Raw genomic sequence first — 17,508 nt, 5'->3', positions numbered from 1 at the left:
ACAAGGAGCCCCATTAATAGGAAACAGAGGGAATGGGACAGCAGTAATCACAGGAAAGCAGAAGGACTGAAAACAGGCATTAGGGGCAGTGAAAAACAACAGTTCCCACAACAATGAGCCTTGGGAAATGTCATACACCTGTTGCGAATGGGAACAGCAAAGTGACCCCACCGGCCCAAACCCCTCTGGGATGTGTGTGATGGAGCCAGCCTCTTCTCAGGGGTGCCCAGTGACAGGACAGGGAGCAGTGGCCATAAACTAAAACACAAGTTCCTCCTCAATGTGAGGAGAAACTTCTTTCCATTGAGTGTTGCAGAGCACTGAAACAGCTGCCCAGGGAGGTCGTGGAGTCTCCAAACCAGTCTGGCTGGAATCATTCCAAACCCACTTGGCCACGTCCCTGCTTTGGCAGGGGGTTTGGACTGGATGATGTCCAGAGATCCCTTCCAATCCAAACTATCCTGTGATTCTGAGGTTCAGAAATATCGTGATGGAAGGCTCAGTAAAGTGACTTTGGGATTATTTTAATGTTTCTACAGATATGAGATCCATATAAAAGCTTAAATAAAACTCAAACAAAATGCTTCCTTCTGTTTCAGACTCCAAGTGGACAAATATTCAGGAAGATTATGGCCACGGGAATGGGATAAATGTTGGCCGTGGTATGATGGAACTTTTTCTATTGAGGTAAATTTGTGCTAACTCTGGAAATTCTACCCAGTTTCTAATCCAGCAGTATTTCTTCCCATAGCTGTGATAATTTCCTGGGAAGCTTTTCCTCTGGTCTTGAGACTTCCTACCTCAAGCAAGTCCATAGCCTACCACAGCCTAAAAAATTCTTCACCGATGCTCCCTGCTTTGGTTTAAAACTTGCCATAGGCTTCATCTGCCTACAAAGAGCAACAACGGGGGGGGGGGGGGGAGGGGGTTTGTTTGTTTTGGGGTTTTTTTGTTTGGTTTGGTTTGGTTTGGTTTGGTTGGTTTTGTGTTTTTTGTTTTCTGGGGGTTTTTTTGTTTTGTTTTATTTAGTTTTGGTTTGTTTTTTGGGTTTTTTTTTGTTTTGGTTTGGTGTGTTTTTTTGGTGTTTGTTTTGGTTTTTTTGGTTTGGTTTGGTTTGGGTTTTTGGGGTTTTTTGGTTTTTGTTTTTTTTTTTTTTTTAATTATTTTATTTTTGTTATTAAGTAAGAGGGTGGATGTGCGCACCCGAGATGTGTTGTCATGCCAGCAGCGGTTTCTCGGTCCTCGCTGCGCTCTGCTGCTGCCGGGGGGATCGGAGCAAAGCCCGTGCCGGAGGAGGGACAGATGCAAACCGCCTTTCTCTGCGGTTCCCGGGGGATGAGGAGCAGCTGCAGGAGCTCCCGAGAGCAGAGAACAGGCTGCTGTTCCCAGACCTCTGCACACGGGGGCAGAGCTGGATCTTCTATGAGAGCAAAAATTCAATTTACAGCCGCCAAAGCCCCTGCTCTAAGCCGCACTCGCCTATTATTTCTCCTTGTAGTTCAGCTATCTGATTGCTGCCTGAATATCTCCAGTCTTTTAAGCATAGATGATATCACAGGCAAGGGTGTCTGGGATAATCTGGCTGTCTGGAAGCTGCATGCTAACAGCATGAGGCTGAGGATCTCAATCCCTCAGCGAATCTCAGCTCTGCCTCGCTGCAAAAGCTCTGACACAGCCAGTGCCCAAAAACGCCTGCAATTAATTCACTTTTCTAATATAATTTTATTTTTCTCCACATCAAGAGAGAACGCAGTAACGAACCATTTCTCCCGAATGAAGCCACAGAGAGAAACTGCATTAACAGAAAGGTCTAGACTGGCCTGAGGTATATTCTGGCCAGCAACAAGTAGAAGAATGCACAAAAATAGAAGGAACAATATAAAATAAAGCAGAACAAAATAAGTACATGCAATGTGTTAATCAGGTTGTGGGGTAATTGAATGGCATTTCCTGAATTCAAAACATCAGATAATGACATAAAGTGCTGAGGTACTGCTCAAAGAATTGTACCATAAAATACCTTGGCAGGCAGACAATGTTTCCTGCCTCGAATTTCCTGGAGGGAGAGTTAGATTAGTAATGGTGAGAGGATTTGTGCTGTTGTGGCAGGATTTTATTGAGAAGCAATAAAAAAAATTATTTCCAACGAGGTGCTCATAGAGAAGAGTTTCTCTCCCTCTCCATCCTGAGGAGCATCCAGGATGAGCTGCTGGGGTGGGAGGCCGGGAGTTCTGCTGGGGTCCTGCTCTGCCCTCGGCCTCCCCTGAGCAATCCTGCTCACTCTGCATCACAGAGGATTTATCATTTCTCCTCACAGTTTCCCCTTAATCGCCTGCTGGATTTTCCTGTTTAGCAGACAAGAGGCCCTCTGTGCATCACGGGGATCTCCAGCACGTCGGGAGCTCTGCTTATCTCCAAGGCATCGTGGTTCCCGAGGACCATCCTCATCCTCCCTGCTGCTGCCCAAGGGAAAAAATAACTGCTGGGGCTGGTGCTCTCTTACCCTGACTCCCACACTCAGCAGAGGGGAAAGAGAAGGGGACTGAACGTGCCCCACAGCCCCAGCACTACCTCCCAGAGCCTCAATTTATCCTGGTCCCCAGAAATCGCGTCTGACGCTGAAAAGCCTTCCTGCACACAGACCTCCCTCTCACAGGAGGGACATTCCAGCCCCAGGAAGGGACTTGGCACTAAATGGTGGCAGAGAGTCATGCCTTTTGGAAACAAATTGTCTCCTTTTAGAGAGCTGCTCTCTGCAGTCTCTGGGAAGTGACACATTGTCACTTAAGATCATTAACTATTTGACTGTGAGACTGCTGCCTCTACAGCACGCGGCACTGGCAGCGCCTCGCTGTTAATGAATAATAAATTAACACCGTGACTCTGAGCCCTTCCTTTCATCAGCCGAGATTTCCAGAGGCCGGAGAATCTCAAAGGATCCTCTACAAGCGACAGTCAACGTAATTACCTTCAACCAGCAGCTAAGTGATGGGTGAGGTGCCCAGACAGGCTGTGGCAGCGATTGCCAGCATCCCCTGGACACCGGGGCTCTGAGCACCGGCTGCCCGCTGGTTTTCCGCGGTGCCCCTCGGCAGTGAGCCAGCGTGGGCACACAGGGCTCTGCCTGCCCACAGAAAACACCCTGTGACATCGCTCTGGGGAGCGAAGCAGATTGCAAAAGGCCTTCCCTCACCTACAGGCAGGTTTTCAATCCTAGAGACAGCTTGGAATGTGACCTTCTTCACATATTCTCTCGTAGGTGTAAGGAATTTGGGATAACCCTGGAAACTGAAACAGGGACGAGCAGCTCATTGTGCCAGCAAGACCCCGTCTGTGTGGCAGAACAGTGCCAGGAAACCCCAATTACAACAATCTTGGGACTGTCCCTGATTATCCTCGTGTTTAGGTTTGCCTGGGAGCTCTTTGTGGTGCCAGGCTCCGAGGAGAAGGCTGGGTGAGGCTGCAGGTGTTGGGCTGAGCAGCTGGGGAGGGAGGCAGCTCCTCTCCCCCGGGCAGAGAGTGTGTCTGAGATCCCCTCAGAGCAGTAAATGCACGGGAGCACCGGGATGCATCTCCAGCCCCGGTTCTCTTTTGGAAAGCCGGATGCCCACACAAGCTGCCCATTGTCTTTGCGGTTGGGGTTGATGTTTTTGTAGATCACAACGCCCTTCTCCCTCTCCCTGCCATTTGCCCATTAATTCCCCCACCCCAGGTTTGTTGCAGTGGTGGTAATCATGCAACACGTTAGGTAAAACCAGAATGAGACTAAAGCAAGACATAAATGCTGGGTCTTTTTTTTTTATTATCATTAGCAGAGGTTTCAGGATTGGTAAGAGGTTTTCCAAGGGTCAAGTCGAGGGTTTAGGAAGTCATCTGCCATGGGGAACATTGCCAGGGAGGGATGCTTTTTCTTAGCTGAATCCTGTCGAGAACTTAACATGCATTAAGAGATCTCAAGCGAAGACTTCCACGGCTTCTCCTGCAGAGAAAGAAATCGGTGCCTCAGAGACAAAACATCTGGGCTTTTACTGTTGGTCTCTCCTTCTACACCACAGAGGGACTTCTGAACCCTATTCCACATATTTCCTTTTATTACTGCCATATAAAAACAAGAAAAATTCTTAATTTAAAAGACCAAATAGTCTGTAGGAAACAGACTTTGTTTGCTGAGAGAAAGCTCTTTTGCAAACCACTTGAGAGGAAAATGGAAAATGCTATGTTCTCTCTTTATATCTGAAAGAAAGGAGTTCCTTGAAAAGTCTCCCAATTAAAAAAAAAAAAAAAATTACCCTTGCTGGTGAGAGAATAAACAAAATAAAAGAACTTTACTTCTCCAACCAGCCTCCAAGACTGATTAGCCAGTTTTAGCTAAGTTAATTCACCGCTGAGAGGGTGAAGGGATCTGTTCCATACGTACAGGTATGCATTGCAGAACATGCATTTGTTGGAGTACGTGACGCCATCAGAGCCGCAGTGGGGCATATACTCCATGGTACAGAAATTCCTGGGCATCTTCTGGTCTCTGCAGTAGATGGATGCAGCCTGGATTCACACAAAATAAAAGAGCTCTCAACCAAAGCTGGGTGAGAAAGGTGACATTAGGAGGCCCCACACACCCCTCGAGCAGCCCCCTCACTGCCCAGGAGCAGATATTGAGGAAAAGCCCAGGGAGAGGGCAGGATGCAGTGGAGAGTTGCCTCCAGCCATGCAGAGCCCGTGTAACCACTGTAAATGATGCTGCACTAACTCTGACAGCAACTTGGACATGAGCTGAATACTGCCCTGCTTGTTGAAGCTGTCACCAGATGAAAATGGCAATTTCACCCGATAATATCTGTGGCAAATATTGCTCAGGCAGCTGGGTGTCTCAGGATTTTGAAAGGCTCCATCATGATGTGATTAGTAAAGATTTATACAGAAACTGCTTTAAGGAAAGAAAGGATGGGGAATAGAAAAATTTGTCCCTTACCTGCTGCGCATGGGTAGCTGGAATTTAAAAAAAAAAAAAAAAAGAAGAAGAAAAAATAAAATACGTTACAAATGCAATTCATGGAATCTGTTAAAATCTGAGAATGCATGCCCTGAATACATATCTTCCAAATCCCTGTGTGATAGGAAATTATTCTTAGACAAAAGGAATTTCAGGCAAAATGTTGTGCCCTACTCTATGTTGTTGATCCTGTAGTTTTGTTTTCTTAATGAGAGCTGTAGTCAGAACAGAAAAAGGTGTGTAAAATAAAAGCATTTTCCATGGTTCAAAGGATAGAACAGGACATGAACTCAATGTGAAGCAAATTATTGAGGTAAAGCTGACTGGTACACAGAGGCCGCATCTTACATGCATCACCAACATTATTCTTAAACAATAATATTATTTAGTGAGTGGTGAATTTATAAAGCCTCCACAGCAGTTCAGGCTCTCAAACTGCACCTCCGTTCAGGATGGCTACAAGAAATGTTCGCTTTCATTCAGTAAAATTATTTGTGTTCCTGCAACGTTTCAGAGGTTAAGTACTGGTTGTCTGAGTCTCTGGGTTGCACCACGTACATGTCACTTCTTTCATTATGCATAAACTAGCGCTGAGAGTAGAGCTGTTCCCACAGTTGTTCTTACCCACTCAGTTCTGTTGCTAAAATATTACCCCATAAGTGATAGTCTCTGATGTCAAGTCTTTTCAACACTATCTTTCTAGGAGTAAATAAGTCCTTGCAGAACGGAGCTCTTTCCAGTCTGAGGGTGTTTTTTTGTGGTTTTGAAGACAGCCAGTGCTTACTCCAAGGCAGAGCAGGAGGCAGTGGAGCCACTCACCTGAGATGAAGAAAAGAGCCAGAGACAGCAGCAGCAACACCCCGGTGGTCTTCATGGTGGCTGGATGAGCTGTGAGCAGCAGAGCTCGGCTTTTGCTCGAGAAACACAACCTGGATTCTGTCCCCAGGTGGAAACCACGCTTATATGTACGCCTGCACCACCGGGGGTGTGTGTGTGATTGTGCATGTTCATATTTGCCTTATCCACCCTTATCCTGGAGCAACATTTCCAGCCTTTTGTCTCAGTGGCAATCTCAACAGCGGTAAGCCGTGCTGTAAGCCAAGAACGATGTTTCTTCATCAAGGGGAGTCACGAGAAGTTTAGATGTGTGAGATACACCCTCTGCGTCGTTATTTTAAGTGAAGTATCTGAGAGTTTCCTTCCGAAGGACCACAGAAAACTCCTGCAGGTGAAAGAGCGACTGTACAAACCGCTCTCTGGTTTTCTCTGTGCTCACCTATCAGTGCCTATTTTTGTGCAGTGCTTTTTTCACAAGAGAAACATTGAATGAAATGCTCTCCTTTTATTTTTGTGCTTCACACAAGTAAAGCATCACCAAGCTATAGTGAAAGCAGGAAAAGAGTGAACCGGGAAAGCAAGCAAGAGGGAGTCCCAGACACTGAAAGGAGTCCTGGAAAATGACAAGGGATGGAGAAACTTTTATGGGATTATGAAAAAAAAAAAATTATAATTGTTATTTCCCCTAAAAGCCATTAGCTTTGCAATAATAGACTTTTAGTATGATGATGACAGAATGATTTGAGACCCTAGTGTGGGTCCTAGAAAAGTTGAACCCAATCTGGAAATCACTGTTTCATCCATCTGCCCATCTCTACATAAATCCTTCATTTTACCACAAAAGTGTTGCTTTTTGGGACAACTTCCATCAAGGAAAACAAGCTCCCCTCTCCTTTTGATTCCCAGAAGAAATGCATGTGGGAGATATTACATTTTAGAAGGGATAAGCCCAATTTATTTATGCGTCTCTTGTGTGGATCAAAACAAAACCCCCAATTCAATACTCAAACAGAAGAAAAAAGGAAAATAAATTTCATGCACAATACGCCAATGACAGGTCACACTCCCAAGAAACAGAAGGATACTTTGTTCTTGGATTTTGAAACACTGCTGAAATACTCCTTGGGCTGGCAAAGAGCATTGTGTAATTGAAGACTGGGAGAAAACAAGTAGGCAGGAGTAGGCACCACACCTAGGAAGGCATTTATCTTAAAACACTTTAAGGGAGTGAGAGGACGACTCCAAGATGAGAAAAATCTGGTAATAAGTCAGTTGGAGGACTTAGACAAATAGACAGGGACAATGCACGTGTCAGAAAAACACAGGCTTTGCCAAAAGACTGCCCTTGAGAGAGCAACTCTTCAGGGGAGGACAGAGCCAGGGCTCAGCTCTGGGCAGTGGCACCACGGTGAGAGCAGGTTATGCTGATGCTTGCACAGGGAAATGCACCAGGGGAGACACTCCAGTGCCCCACTGCAGCCCTCCCCAGTGTCAGACATCTGGAGGGTCTGAGCACTAATGCAGGGGCGCTGTCATTTATGTGCAAAGACACACAGCTCTGGGGTTTGAGCATCTGCATTTCGTTTGCTGCCTTTTATGAGAGGGAGGTGAGCAAGGTGTTGTTCTGGTTCTACCCCAGAGCTTCGAGCACGTAACCTATTCTGCCTGGTATCATCGCTCAACAAATCAAGAAAACCTTTCATGAGACAACACATGAAAGAAGACAGGTAAATGTTGCTGATTTAGTTTATTGAGAAAGAAAATCAGGAGTGAGCTGAGTTCCCCAGAGGGTGAGATGAACTGAGGTGAGATCTTTAGCTGGGATTTGCCAGTGGGGATCCTGTGGTGAATTCTCTCAGCACTGATACTCAGCATTTTCCAAAATGGCTTAGAGTGATAGTCCCATTGCTGTCCCTGAAAGCAAGGAGAGGAAGGAATGAATTAAACACAAAGTCCTGCCTGCTACAACCTTTTGCATGGCTTTTAGAGATAGGATCCTGCTCCAGAGCCGAGGAACTTGCAGACTCATAATCCCATTTGCTATTTGATTATTAAGAGATGAGTGAAACAATTTAACCCATTCTTCAGACAGAAAATATCTGTGGGGAAACTCCAGCGGAATTTCAAAAGGAAAGGAATTTAATTTCCTTTGCAACATGCAAGAAAAATTCCATTAAGATTAAATGGCCTTCGAACCATTCACGCTAACAAAGCAGCCATGGCCTTTTTCATGCTCTGATGAAAAAAATAAATGAATGCTTGACACGGTGGCTGGCATTCCCTCCTGCCCCAAATCCCTAATCGACAGTATCCAGCAAACAAAAAAGCAGTAACTGTGCAAACTTGTGCCCACAGGAGGCAGCTGATAACACAAATGTCACTCGTATTTGTACATACACGACTGCGTTGCAGAAGGTGCACTTATTGTTGTATGTGGTGCTGTCAGAGGCACAGACGGGCATGTAGTCAGCTGAGCAGACAGGTTTGGGGTATTCACTGCAGTCAACCTGCAAAAAAAATAAATAAAAATAAAGAGAGTCTGATGTGAAGAAGTCAGTAGCACAAGGGCTTGCACCCTGAGCTAGAGCTGCAGTGGTAATGATACCAATCTTACCGAAAGTAATTAACTTCCCTGCACATCTCATATAAACCGAGGTGTCGGTTTCTCCTATGCCAGGAGAATTTAATAATATAAAAATAGGTCATAATTTCCTGTTTGAAGAGATGCATATCGTAACCTGGTCATGGCATTTCCAAGCAGCAGCAGCTCACTCGGTGAAGGTGCCGTGCCCTGTGTTCCCAAGCTGGCCAGGAAATTAAATGGAAAAACACGGGTACCTGGAGAAATGGAGTGCTGATCCTCTGTAAATGTCCACTATCCCTCCTGGAGTCTTAAAACTGGAAGATCAGCATGCAAGAGTGGGATTCTCTTTCCTGGAGCAATGGGTGCTACACTTGCTGAGGAGCATTGTAGGGCTAAAAAATGTGTCTGGGTGCAGGAAGAGGCTGAGAAATTTCACAGAGGAGAAATCTACCGAGGCTTCCTGACTGCACAGAAATCACACCTAGCTGAGGTCCTCCACCTGAAAACAGCTGGAGGTCAGAATTCTGTACTCTCACTCTGTCCTGCACAATGCTCACAGCCCCTGCCAACAGCAGGCTCTGCGCCAAGTTGCCACAGGCTACATGGACCATTGGTCTGACCCCAAAAGCCACTCTCTGTTCTTATTCACAGTTCTGCCCTGGTGGATTATTTCTACCACTCTTTTCCTCATCCCTTCCTGAGCAGTCACCTGCTCCTTCCCTGGCATTCACACAAATATTTATTACATGCAGAGAAAGCAAAATCTCTCCCGTTCTGCAGCACAGCATCTGTTTCACTTCTACAGGACGCTGCTGGTCTGGGGGCTGCAGCAGTGCAGCAGACACTGGCAGAGCTTCCCCTGACAGCACCAGGACCAAAACCCAGCCCTTGATCACCCAATTCACTTACTGTGACAATTTCCTTCTTACATTCACCGTCAGTCCTCTTGCCAACACTGGTTCCAGCCTCTCTGGGAAAGGGAAGAAACCTGCATGAGGAGCTCTACAAGCAACCTGTTCTGCTGAACCCCGGCACCCAGGAATGCTGAGCAGCCTCAGGCACAATGTATGGGATACAGGAGACATCCAGCTTAGGTTGTGTCCCCGGGGACCAGCTCAGCTGGTGTCACTGCCTGCCAGAGAGCTGGTTTATAGCAAGATGTGAGGGCCAGGGTGGATGAGGAGACAGGCTGTGTGACAATGTCAATGCCCCCTTGGTTAGCTGTTGTCCTCTGCAAGGCAGCATCTGCCACACAGACCCTTTTAACTTGGTTAAGTGAAGCATCCTGACCTGTGTGAGATCCCCACCCAGCACTCTACTTCTCTGTCTAGACCAAAGGCACCGTTTTCCCTCTAATCACAGAGGAAAACGAGGTTTAGTCAGGAGGAGAAGAGGAGGCTCAAAGTTCAAGCAGCTCACAGAAAGGCCTTGGTAGAAGTCCTGCTATCCAAAAGAGCAGTTCCAGGAGCTCCAGCCCCTCGGTACTCACAGGTTCCGGGCACACAGCTGGCACTCGTTGTCGTAGGTGACCCAGTTGGTCCCGCACACGGGGCTGAGGTCTTTGTCGCAGAGCAGCACCACTTTGCCCTCCTCACTGGTTGTGTTGGGGTACCTGCTGCAATCCACCTGGTGAGGGAGCAGACAAAGCCCTGCTGAAGGCCTTTGTGAAGCACACAGGTGGATCCGGTGACTCTGCCTGGCCACGCAGCACAGCAGCAGCAAAGCTTTTCTGTGAGTCACCGTAACAGTTCACTTGGAGGTGACCAGTGCAAGATTGTGACAGCTCATCTGTACTCCTGTTTAGGGTTTGGTTATTTCAACAAGCACCTCTGGCCACTCGGAACACCCCTTGTTTTGCCCTTGGTTTAACTTACAGGGGCAACTTCCTTGCATTCTCCATCGTGGTCTTTGCTGACGTTGGTTCCATATTCTCTGCAGAGGGAAAAATGAATGTTAGGAAGTTCAGCAAAGATGTCTTGCTATATCCTAGGTGCTAGAATTAATACAAGGGAAAACTGACTCTCTCTCAGTCAGGCTTTTTTGTATCTATATTTGAGAGGGTAGTGCCACCCTCCCTAACCAGCTGAGTAGCTGGCAACAATGTAAAACCCTGGGAAACTTTAGGACCATTTTGGGCAGCTCCAAGGAGAACATCTGCATCCTTTTGCTGCGATGAGATGTGTTCTCAGAGCCATCACCTGGCTGCCCCTTGAGACAGGGAAGGAAAAACCTGAATAAATTACACAAACAAAAGAAAGACGCGGTGACTAAAGCTCTGCCTGAGCGCTGCGCTGTGATACCCAAGCTCATCTTGAAGGAATTGACACAGGTGACGTGTGACAGAGACGGATTGTTGAGCAGTGGTGCTGCCAGGAGCTCTGAGCTGTGCTGCCTGAGGTCCCCACGCTGTCCCCACGCTGTACATTGTCCCCACGCTGTACATACACGTTGTAGGCGCAGAGCAGGCACTCGTGGCCGTAGGTGACGCTGTCGGAGCCGCAGATGGGGCTGACGGCCTCGCTGCAGACCAGCACCTCCCTGCCCTCCTCGTTGGTGGTGTTGGGGTATGTGCTGCAGTCCACCTGCCAGGGGAATCACAGCAGCGGGGTGAGAGACCTGCGACCCTCACAGCTCTCATGCTGTGTGGGACACTGGCCTGCTACAGCCGGCTCTCGCCGTCACAGCACAAACTTCTGCCGTGGGTCTGTCAGGCAACTGGTGAATCCTTCCTGCAGAGATGTCCCCACAGAGCAGGAGAGGAGGAGGAGGGAAGAGCTGTAACCATGCAGCCCCTTGGATGGGTCTCTTGTGCTCACTTGACATGATTTTATAAAGGCTCTCCTTTGGTTCTTAGTTCTTCTATTCCTGTGGCCCCTCCACTGCACTTCTGTTTTTACTTTTTCATTCTTAATTCGCTGATCATGCTTTTTTCAGAGGACTGAGACTAATGAATGACCTGTGAGGAAGCTGGACCAGCTCATCAGAGTGTTTTGGTCTTTCAGTAGGCTGCCCTCAGGTAGGCTCTGATACCAGTCTATTGCTTCAGTTTAGAACCAGCTATATATTCCAGCTTAAAGCTTAGACTAGTCTAAAGCTGCTGAAAAATTAACTAATCCAAAAACTTTTTTTTATTGCTACTAAAACATTATTAGATACAGCATAGATGTGCAGCAAGGGCAGTATAATTTAATATTTTACACCGCAGAATCTGATTACAACGACCCAAGTGTCACACTTAGGTGAAAAATAGCTGAGCATCTACAGGCTGGAGGTTTTCCCCATTCCTTTGGTTATGTCTTCACCAGGCCACATACTTGAGAAGAGTGACAGAAAGAAATCTCCCACTTACCTCAATCCCAAAGGCAGTATCTGGAAAAGAGAAGAGAGGCAGAAAGCATGAATCCAAGCCAATATGATAAGACCTCAGTTAAAGCTGGAAATACGGATACAAAATCCCTTTGTGCAGACCAAGCTGAATGATTTCCAGTGATTGTTTTTTGAACTAAATAAACTATGTATGATTGGGTTTTGAACTAAATAAACTATGCATTTTTTTTTTTTCTATGCTGATAAGCATAATAGCATTGCTTATTGCTGGCTGTGATGAAACACTTTTTTGAATAGCTTTGTTCTTTTTTTTTTTTTTTTTTTTGTTCTAAGATATGTAGATTTATTAACTGTAAACAGAAGAGCTTTTCCTTCCTTATCTTTTTACGTATCCGTTTTGACCCTAAAGCGCTGCTGTTACGTATCTGGAAATACACCTGAATCAACACAGACAAATGCAAATAGTCACCTACAGGATAAGCAAATACATACAGCATCTGTTGTCAGAAATATGCATTTGAAAGAAGGCGAATGTGAAAAAAAATGTCTTTGGCTTTGTAATTTCATCAGTTGCGAATGTGCAGTGAGAACATCAGAGCCTGGCTTGTTTTCATCTCATAATGTTGTTCCATTAGCAGAAAGAGCATTGCAGGAAATTTGCCAGGGTCTTGCAAAGAACTTGCTTGTGCCATCACAATATTTTCCTTACCGGTTACTGGAGGTCTGACCCCCTTCCTACGGCCTTATTTCAAGTATTCATCCATTTGCTGTAATTGTACAAGTCTTAGCAGTGTAGTGGTGTGAGAACATCAGCGTACGAAGTGTAACAGCACGAGCTGCCAGCGCAGGACTCCACTTGCCGTTATTTATATTAATGACAAACAACCAGCTACAGCAGCGAGCCATTGAGGACTGTCCTGAAATACACTCCTGCAACCTGCACCACGCCAGCCGAGGCAGCAGAGACCTCTGAAGGAGAGCTTCCCTCCTTGAATCCTCCGTCTTATCCTTTTAAAGACAGCCAGGACTCGGAGAGCTGGAGAGTCACTCACCTGGGACGCAGCAAAGCGCGAAGGAGAAGAGCACCAAAAGCCCTGCCGTGGTCATGGTGGAGGTGTCTGGAGTCTGCAGGCTGCCTGCTCCCACTCTGCTCACGAGATGCTCCCTCCGGGGCTGCCTGCAAATATATACAAATGCAATGTCTAAACTGTTCAACTGTAACATAAAACAACCTGCAGAATCTGTCACCAGCACAATGAGGCCGGTAATATTTATGGAGTTCTTGACTTTTCAGGTAAATGGCCTGAGTCTGCTGGGCAATTGATTTTGGCTGGACACCTGGTTAATAGATCAAGACAAGTATCACAAGTTCTGAGTGGTCAAAAGCAGGCAAACAGAGAAACCTCTTTGGGACTCTAGTGGAAGTGTAAGGAGCACAAAATATTGAGGGGAGTAAAGAGCGGGGCCCTGATTAGTCTCTTGCAGAGGAACATCTCCCACCAGGGAGCAGCTTAGGCAGGATGCAGCACCACCCTGTCTGCAGACCAGGCTGAGTCTCTGCTTTCCTTTCTGATTTTGGGTGGGTTTTTATCCCCAGATTCCCAGACAATCACCTCTAGGTACAAACACGGGTCAGGTGTGGCTTTGCCATCAGCAGCACCAGCTCAGCTCAGTCAGGCAAGTCTGGCAGGACTGTGTCTAACCTGTGAATCCAAAGGTATTTAGCACCAGTTTGAATAAAGCCAAGGCTTCTTGACAGTTTCACTGCCTGGGTATAGAAGAGCTTAGCAGAAGACTTGAAAGCAGGTTAAAAATCTGTCAAATGCCACTAAAAATGTCACTTGAACCTTGGCAACAGGGAGCACTTATTTACAGACCCAGTCCCAGTTAAACACACGGATTCAGAGTGTTCCGCCAAGCCATCCGAAGAACAAAAGCCACTGAAGGTTTGGGAACCTATTTACATTGCACCAGCTACGCCTGAAAGTACAGCAGCTCCTTTCCTCTCAGCAGATATTTTAGAAAATGATACTTAAAATATAGAATCTGTCCCCATTTCCCTGTCTGTCTGACACCACCAGCCTTTGTGCCGTCTCCAAATTGCTCCTGCCTGGGAGCAGGTCTGCACCTCTGCTGTTTTAATAGCTGTAATTTTGCAGGAGTGGGTTCTGCCTGCAGCCTGTTCCTCATCCCTGTCACAGGTTCAAAATGGCAAGGACACCTGGGGATTTTTTGGGAGGTCGTGGGGAGCAGATTAATAGGTGCTTTACAGGTGCTGCCTTTAATGAACAAGGCACTGCTCATTAGACAAACAAAATTCATCTGAAATCATTGAAATTCACCCCAAAAAACTGTGTTGTTGTCTGATCCATCACAGTAGTCTAGAGGGTATATTTTGATCCTTAAGTGCTGCATGGAATCCCCTCTCCTGGCACACCCAGAAGGCCACAGCATGGCTGCATGGATATGCAAGTCACATTTGTACCTCCAAGAGATGAGATTCTTCACAGGGAGAAGCATTGAAATAATTATGCTGCTGTGATTGTTTCTATAAATTACAGGGAGCAGGCATGAATATTTCAGACAGATTTGGCACATCTTCAGGATATATTGCCCTGATGTGTCTTGTGAACAGCATCTCTGGAAGCCAAAGACTTCTCCCTGAGTATGTGCAGGAGTTACTGAAGCTGCTCCCCACATGTCACAGTTGTTGCTTTTACCTGTGCAGCCTCTGCAGAGTTGGAGGGTTAAAGATGGGTTAAATATGGACTTTGCCACTGCCTCCTCCAGCCAAGACCTCTCCAAACCATCCTGACCAGCCTTTGTAGCCCCAGCCTGACAGCTTTTGACAGTTCCTCCTGCCTGGTGCCTGCATGCTGCTCCCTGCCCTGGACAGTGCTGTCCTTTGGGCAAGACCAACCTCTCCTGAGGAGTGGAGAGCGCCTTCCTGCCAGAGCCTGGCACGTGTCACACCAGAGAAAAATTTTCCACTTCAACTGCTGGGTTCAGCATTAGGTCTGGCCCTGGCCCCAGGCGACTCAGATTTTCTCTGACCACCACAATTCCTGTCTGATGTCCAGCAGATCCTTTCCTTCCCTCTTTCACCTACAGACACTTCAGGGAGACTCAAGTCTGCAACAATCAAATGGTGGCTGGGGAACACCTGAGCCACCCAGGTGCCCCCTTGGCAAGCCACAAAAGTGACACCCAGAAATCCCCAGGTTTCTGACACTTTCACAGCCTGCAGCCATTCAGCATCCACAGCCTCTCCACCCAGGGTTACAGCTCCAGATTATCCTGCCTCTGATAACAGCGTGGAAAAATCCCACAGCTGGCTAAGCTCATGCTGTAGGACAGGTCCCTCAGTCCTTAGCTGCTCCTGGAAGAGCAGTTAGAAAGAGGATTTGGTCTGCAATCCTGCCACTGATCTGCTGTAATCCACTTCATTATGGTCTTCTAATCCTCAAAGCCAGATGCTGCATATGGCTAATGACCATTTGGCTAAAGGAAAATCCTCTGTGTGCAGCAGACAGCACGAGGACAGAAATCCTGCAAGAGGGCTGGAGATGGGCTTTGGACAAGAGCATGGAGTGATAGGACAAGGGGGAATGAAAAGGCTTTAAGCAGAAAGAGGATTGGTTTAGATTAAGTATTGGAGAAGTTCTTTAGTGGGAGGCACTGGCACAGGTTGCCCAGAGCAGCTGTGGCTGCCCCATCCCTGGGAGTGTCCAAGGCCAGGCTGGACAAGGATTGGAGCAGCCTGGGACAGTGGAAGATGACCCTGCCTATGGCAGGGGGGTTGGACCAAAATGATCTTTTCCAACCCAAAAAAGTCTATGATTCTGTAATCTGCAGGTAAGCAAAGGCAGTGCCACACCTCAGGGTGCTGTCTGCGATGGTCCTGAGCACCATTAGGTGTGTGTGCTGACACTGGGGCAGGTTTTGGCATTTTACAACATCTCCTTTGACTTACTCATGTAATCTCTTGTTTTACATTTCCCATTACCATTTTTTTTTTTCCAGTATTGATTTCATATTCTCTGAAAGCATCAAAACTGAGGTTGGAGAATTTTCTTAGCGCACATGCAACTTCTCAGCATAAATAACACATTGATGAATGAATGGTAAATCATTTAATACACTTTTCTAAACACCCCTGGGGGTTGTCACATTATTTAATTAACAAATAACTGCTGTAAAATTGGGAAATACCGATTAGTTGTAGCTCTTTCATGAAAATGCCTCTAATCACTCCAAAATGCCTGCTAAGCAAAATTCAGGCTGCAGTTTTCATCTCTGGCTTTCTTTAGGCCACAGAGTGGCCAATAACTATTTGCACTGAGCCACCTGCCTGGAGAAACCAACACAGCACAAGGAGAAGCTCTGCCTCTTACCCGGTGCTTGAAGGCCTCATTTGAACCGAGCAACAAAGCAAACAAAGTCACTGATATGATTAAAACATCTCGCTATCAAAACATACCCATGTGTTTATGAACTTATTAAATAGAACTTGATCCAGGTAATGCCGGTGGATGTTTTCCTGAACTAATAAGACCATGTGCAGACCTTTGTACCCTGCAGCTGAAGGCTAACGTGGTTTCACGTTTCTTATGCAACGAATTAAATGTATTTGGCCCCACTACAAGGGCAGATGTTGACACATGGGAAGGAGTCCAGCAGAGGCAGGCAGGCTGCCCAGGCACAGGGGCACAGGGCATTCCAGGAAAGCTGAAGGAGCTGGGCTTCCTCATGCTGGAGGATAGATGGCTACTGTCTGCAGCTCTCTGATGGGGTTAGAGATAAGGCAGAGCCAGTCTTCCCTAAGCTGTATGGAAAAAGGATTACATTCTGAATGAATGTGAGGAATTATTCCTTGCCATGAGGACGATCAAGCACAGAAGGCAGAGAGGCCAAGCATGTCCTTCCTCAGTGCTATTGAGAACCCAACTGAAAAAGAAAGGCCTTGGGCACCCTGACCTGCCTTTGACTTTGGCCTCGCTTTGATCAGGGTTTGAGCCAGAGACCTCTGGAGAGCTCTTACTACTTGAATTATTTTATTTATATTGTACTTATATAATTCCCTCTCTTACAGATTGTAATTAATAACAATTTTAAAAAAAATACTATTTCTCTATGACCCAGGAGGGTCTTCTCAGAATTTTCCTACAGCCTTTACTAAAGTATCACAGATAAACTCTACAAAGAGCTCCCAGAATGTTTTTACAAAGGGCGACCAGTAACATGTACAACAGAAAACGTGGATTTTAATGATTGTTAAAACAGAACCACACCAGATTTTAGGACGTTATTTTAAACCATTCAAATTTTAGGACATAATTTGTTCTCAATGATTTCAAATGACAATGATTTCTCAATGACTTCTACAGGAGCCCAGCACTTGGCCACCACAACCCTTCTCCAGAAGAGCATTAGCATCTGAATTTCCAGAAAAGTTATCTGCACCACAGAAAATCATCTGCCAAAATACCATCCACTTCCCTGCTGCGTTGCAGCCTGGATCAGATGTGGGTCTCAGCAGCAGCAGCTCTGAGGATACATCTCCATCCCTCACCTCCCCAGCTCATGCTGTGCTCCAGCTCTGAGAATTTTCTGGATGATAATGACCTCGTGTCAGGGCTCCATTGCCCTGGAAGAAGGCAGGAGTTATTCATGAGGAAGCAGGAAAATGCTACAATGAACATCAGAAAAAGGAGGCAGCGACCGACACGATTTGGCTGGACGCTGACCCGGGTTATTGCTCTTTGAAGTG

The 17,508-nt window shown here is 46.5% G+C and overlaps 2 protein-coding genes across 4 annotated transcripts; both read right to left on the bottom strand.

The window, feature by feature from the left end:
• Positions 1–3,847: 3,847 nt before the first annotated feature.
• Positions 3,848–5,864, bottom strand: LOC120759177 (ovomucoid-like). The gene is made up of 4 exons (XM_040078200.1): positions 5,810–5,864; positions 4,970–4,992; positions 4,418–4,542; positions 3,848–3,979 (listed from the first exon to the last, which is right to left on the bottom strand). The coding sequence occupies exons 1-4, from the start codon at positions 5,862–5,864 to the stop codon at positions 3,934–3,936; spliced, it is 249 nt and encodes an 82-aa protein (XP_039934134.1). The 3' UTR covers positions 3,848–3,933.
• Positions 5,865–7,599: 1,735 nt separating this feature from the next.
• On the bottom strand, positions 7,600–13,933 carry LOC120759175 (ovomucoid-like). Of its 3 annotated transcripts, XM_040078196.2 has the most exons (10): positions 13,867–13,933; positions 13,352–13,441; positions 12,791–12,915; positions 11,761–11,780; positions 10,857–10,993; positions 10,286–10,343; positions 9,901–10,037; positions 9,321–9,381; positions 8,225–8,334; positions 7,600–7,741 (listed from the first exon to the last, which is right to left on the bottom strand). In XM_040078196.2, exons 3-10 carry the CDS (start codon positions 12,843–12,845, stop codon positions 7,696–7,698), a joined length of 624 nt encoding a protein of 207 aa, XP_039934130.1. In that variant the 5' UTR covers positions 12,846–12,915; positions 13,352–13,441; positions 13,867–13,933; the 3' UTR covers positions 7,600–7,695. The 3 variants fall into 3 exon arrangements, with proteins under 3 accessions (XP_039934130.1, XP_039934131.1, XP_039934133.1); XM_040078197.2 differs by lacking the exons at positions 13,352–13,441; positions 13,867–13,933 and adding an exon at positions 13,442–13,490; XM_040078199.2 differs by lacking the exons at positions 12,791–12,915; positions 13,352–13,441; positions 13,867–13,933 and adding an exon at positions 12,231–12,351.
• Positions 13,934–17,508: the final 3,575 nt, after the last annotated feature.

The sequence above is a fragment of the Hirundo rustica genome, chromosome 14 (genome assembly GCF_015227805.2).
Source record: "Hirundo rustica isolate bHirRus1 chromosome 14, bHirRus1.pri.v3, whole genome shotgun sequence".
NCBI classification, from domain to species: Eukaryota; Metazoa; Chordata; class Aves; order Passeriformes; family Hirundinidae; genus Hirundo; species Hirundo rustica.
The sequence above is the reverse complement of the archived record's forward strand: the minus strand, read 5'-3'. Positions and strand labels throughout refer to the sequence as shown.

What these genes read in the sequence shown, in the direction of transcription:
- LOC120759177 (XM_040078200.1), bottom strand. Translation starts at nt 5,864, where the DNA reads ATGAAGACCACCGGGGTGTTGCTGCTGCTGTCTCTGGCTCTTTTCTTC. An exon ending in GGCTCTTTTCTTCATCTCAG is followed by an intron (nt 4,993 to 5,809) that starts GTGAGTGGCTCC and finishes TTTTTTTTTAAA; the next exon opens with TTCCAGCTACCCATGCGCAG. An exon ending in ATGTTCTGCAATGCATACCT is followed by an intron (nt 3,980 to 4,417) that starts GTACGTATGGAA and finishes CTTTCTCTGCAG; the next exon opens with GAGAAGCCGTGGAAGTCTTC.
- LOC120759175 (XM_040078196.2), bottom strand. Translation starts at nt 12,845, where the DNA reads ATGACCACGGCAGGGCTTTTGGTGCTCTTCTCCTTCGCGCTTTGCTGC. An exon ending in CGCGCTTTGCTGCGTCCCAG is followed by an intron (nt 11,781 to 12,790) that starts GTGAGTGACTCT and finishes TCTCTTTTCCAG; the next exon opens with ATACTGCCTTTGGGATTGAG. An exon ending in CAGCTGTGTGCCCGGAACCT is followed by an intron (nt 9,382 to 9,900) that starts GTGAGTACCGAG and finishes TCCCTTTCCCAG; the next exon opens with AGAGGCTGGAACCAGTGTTG.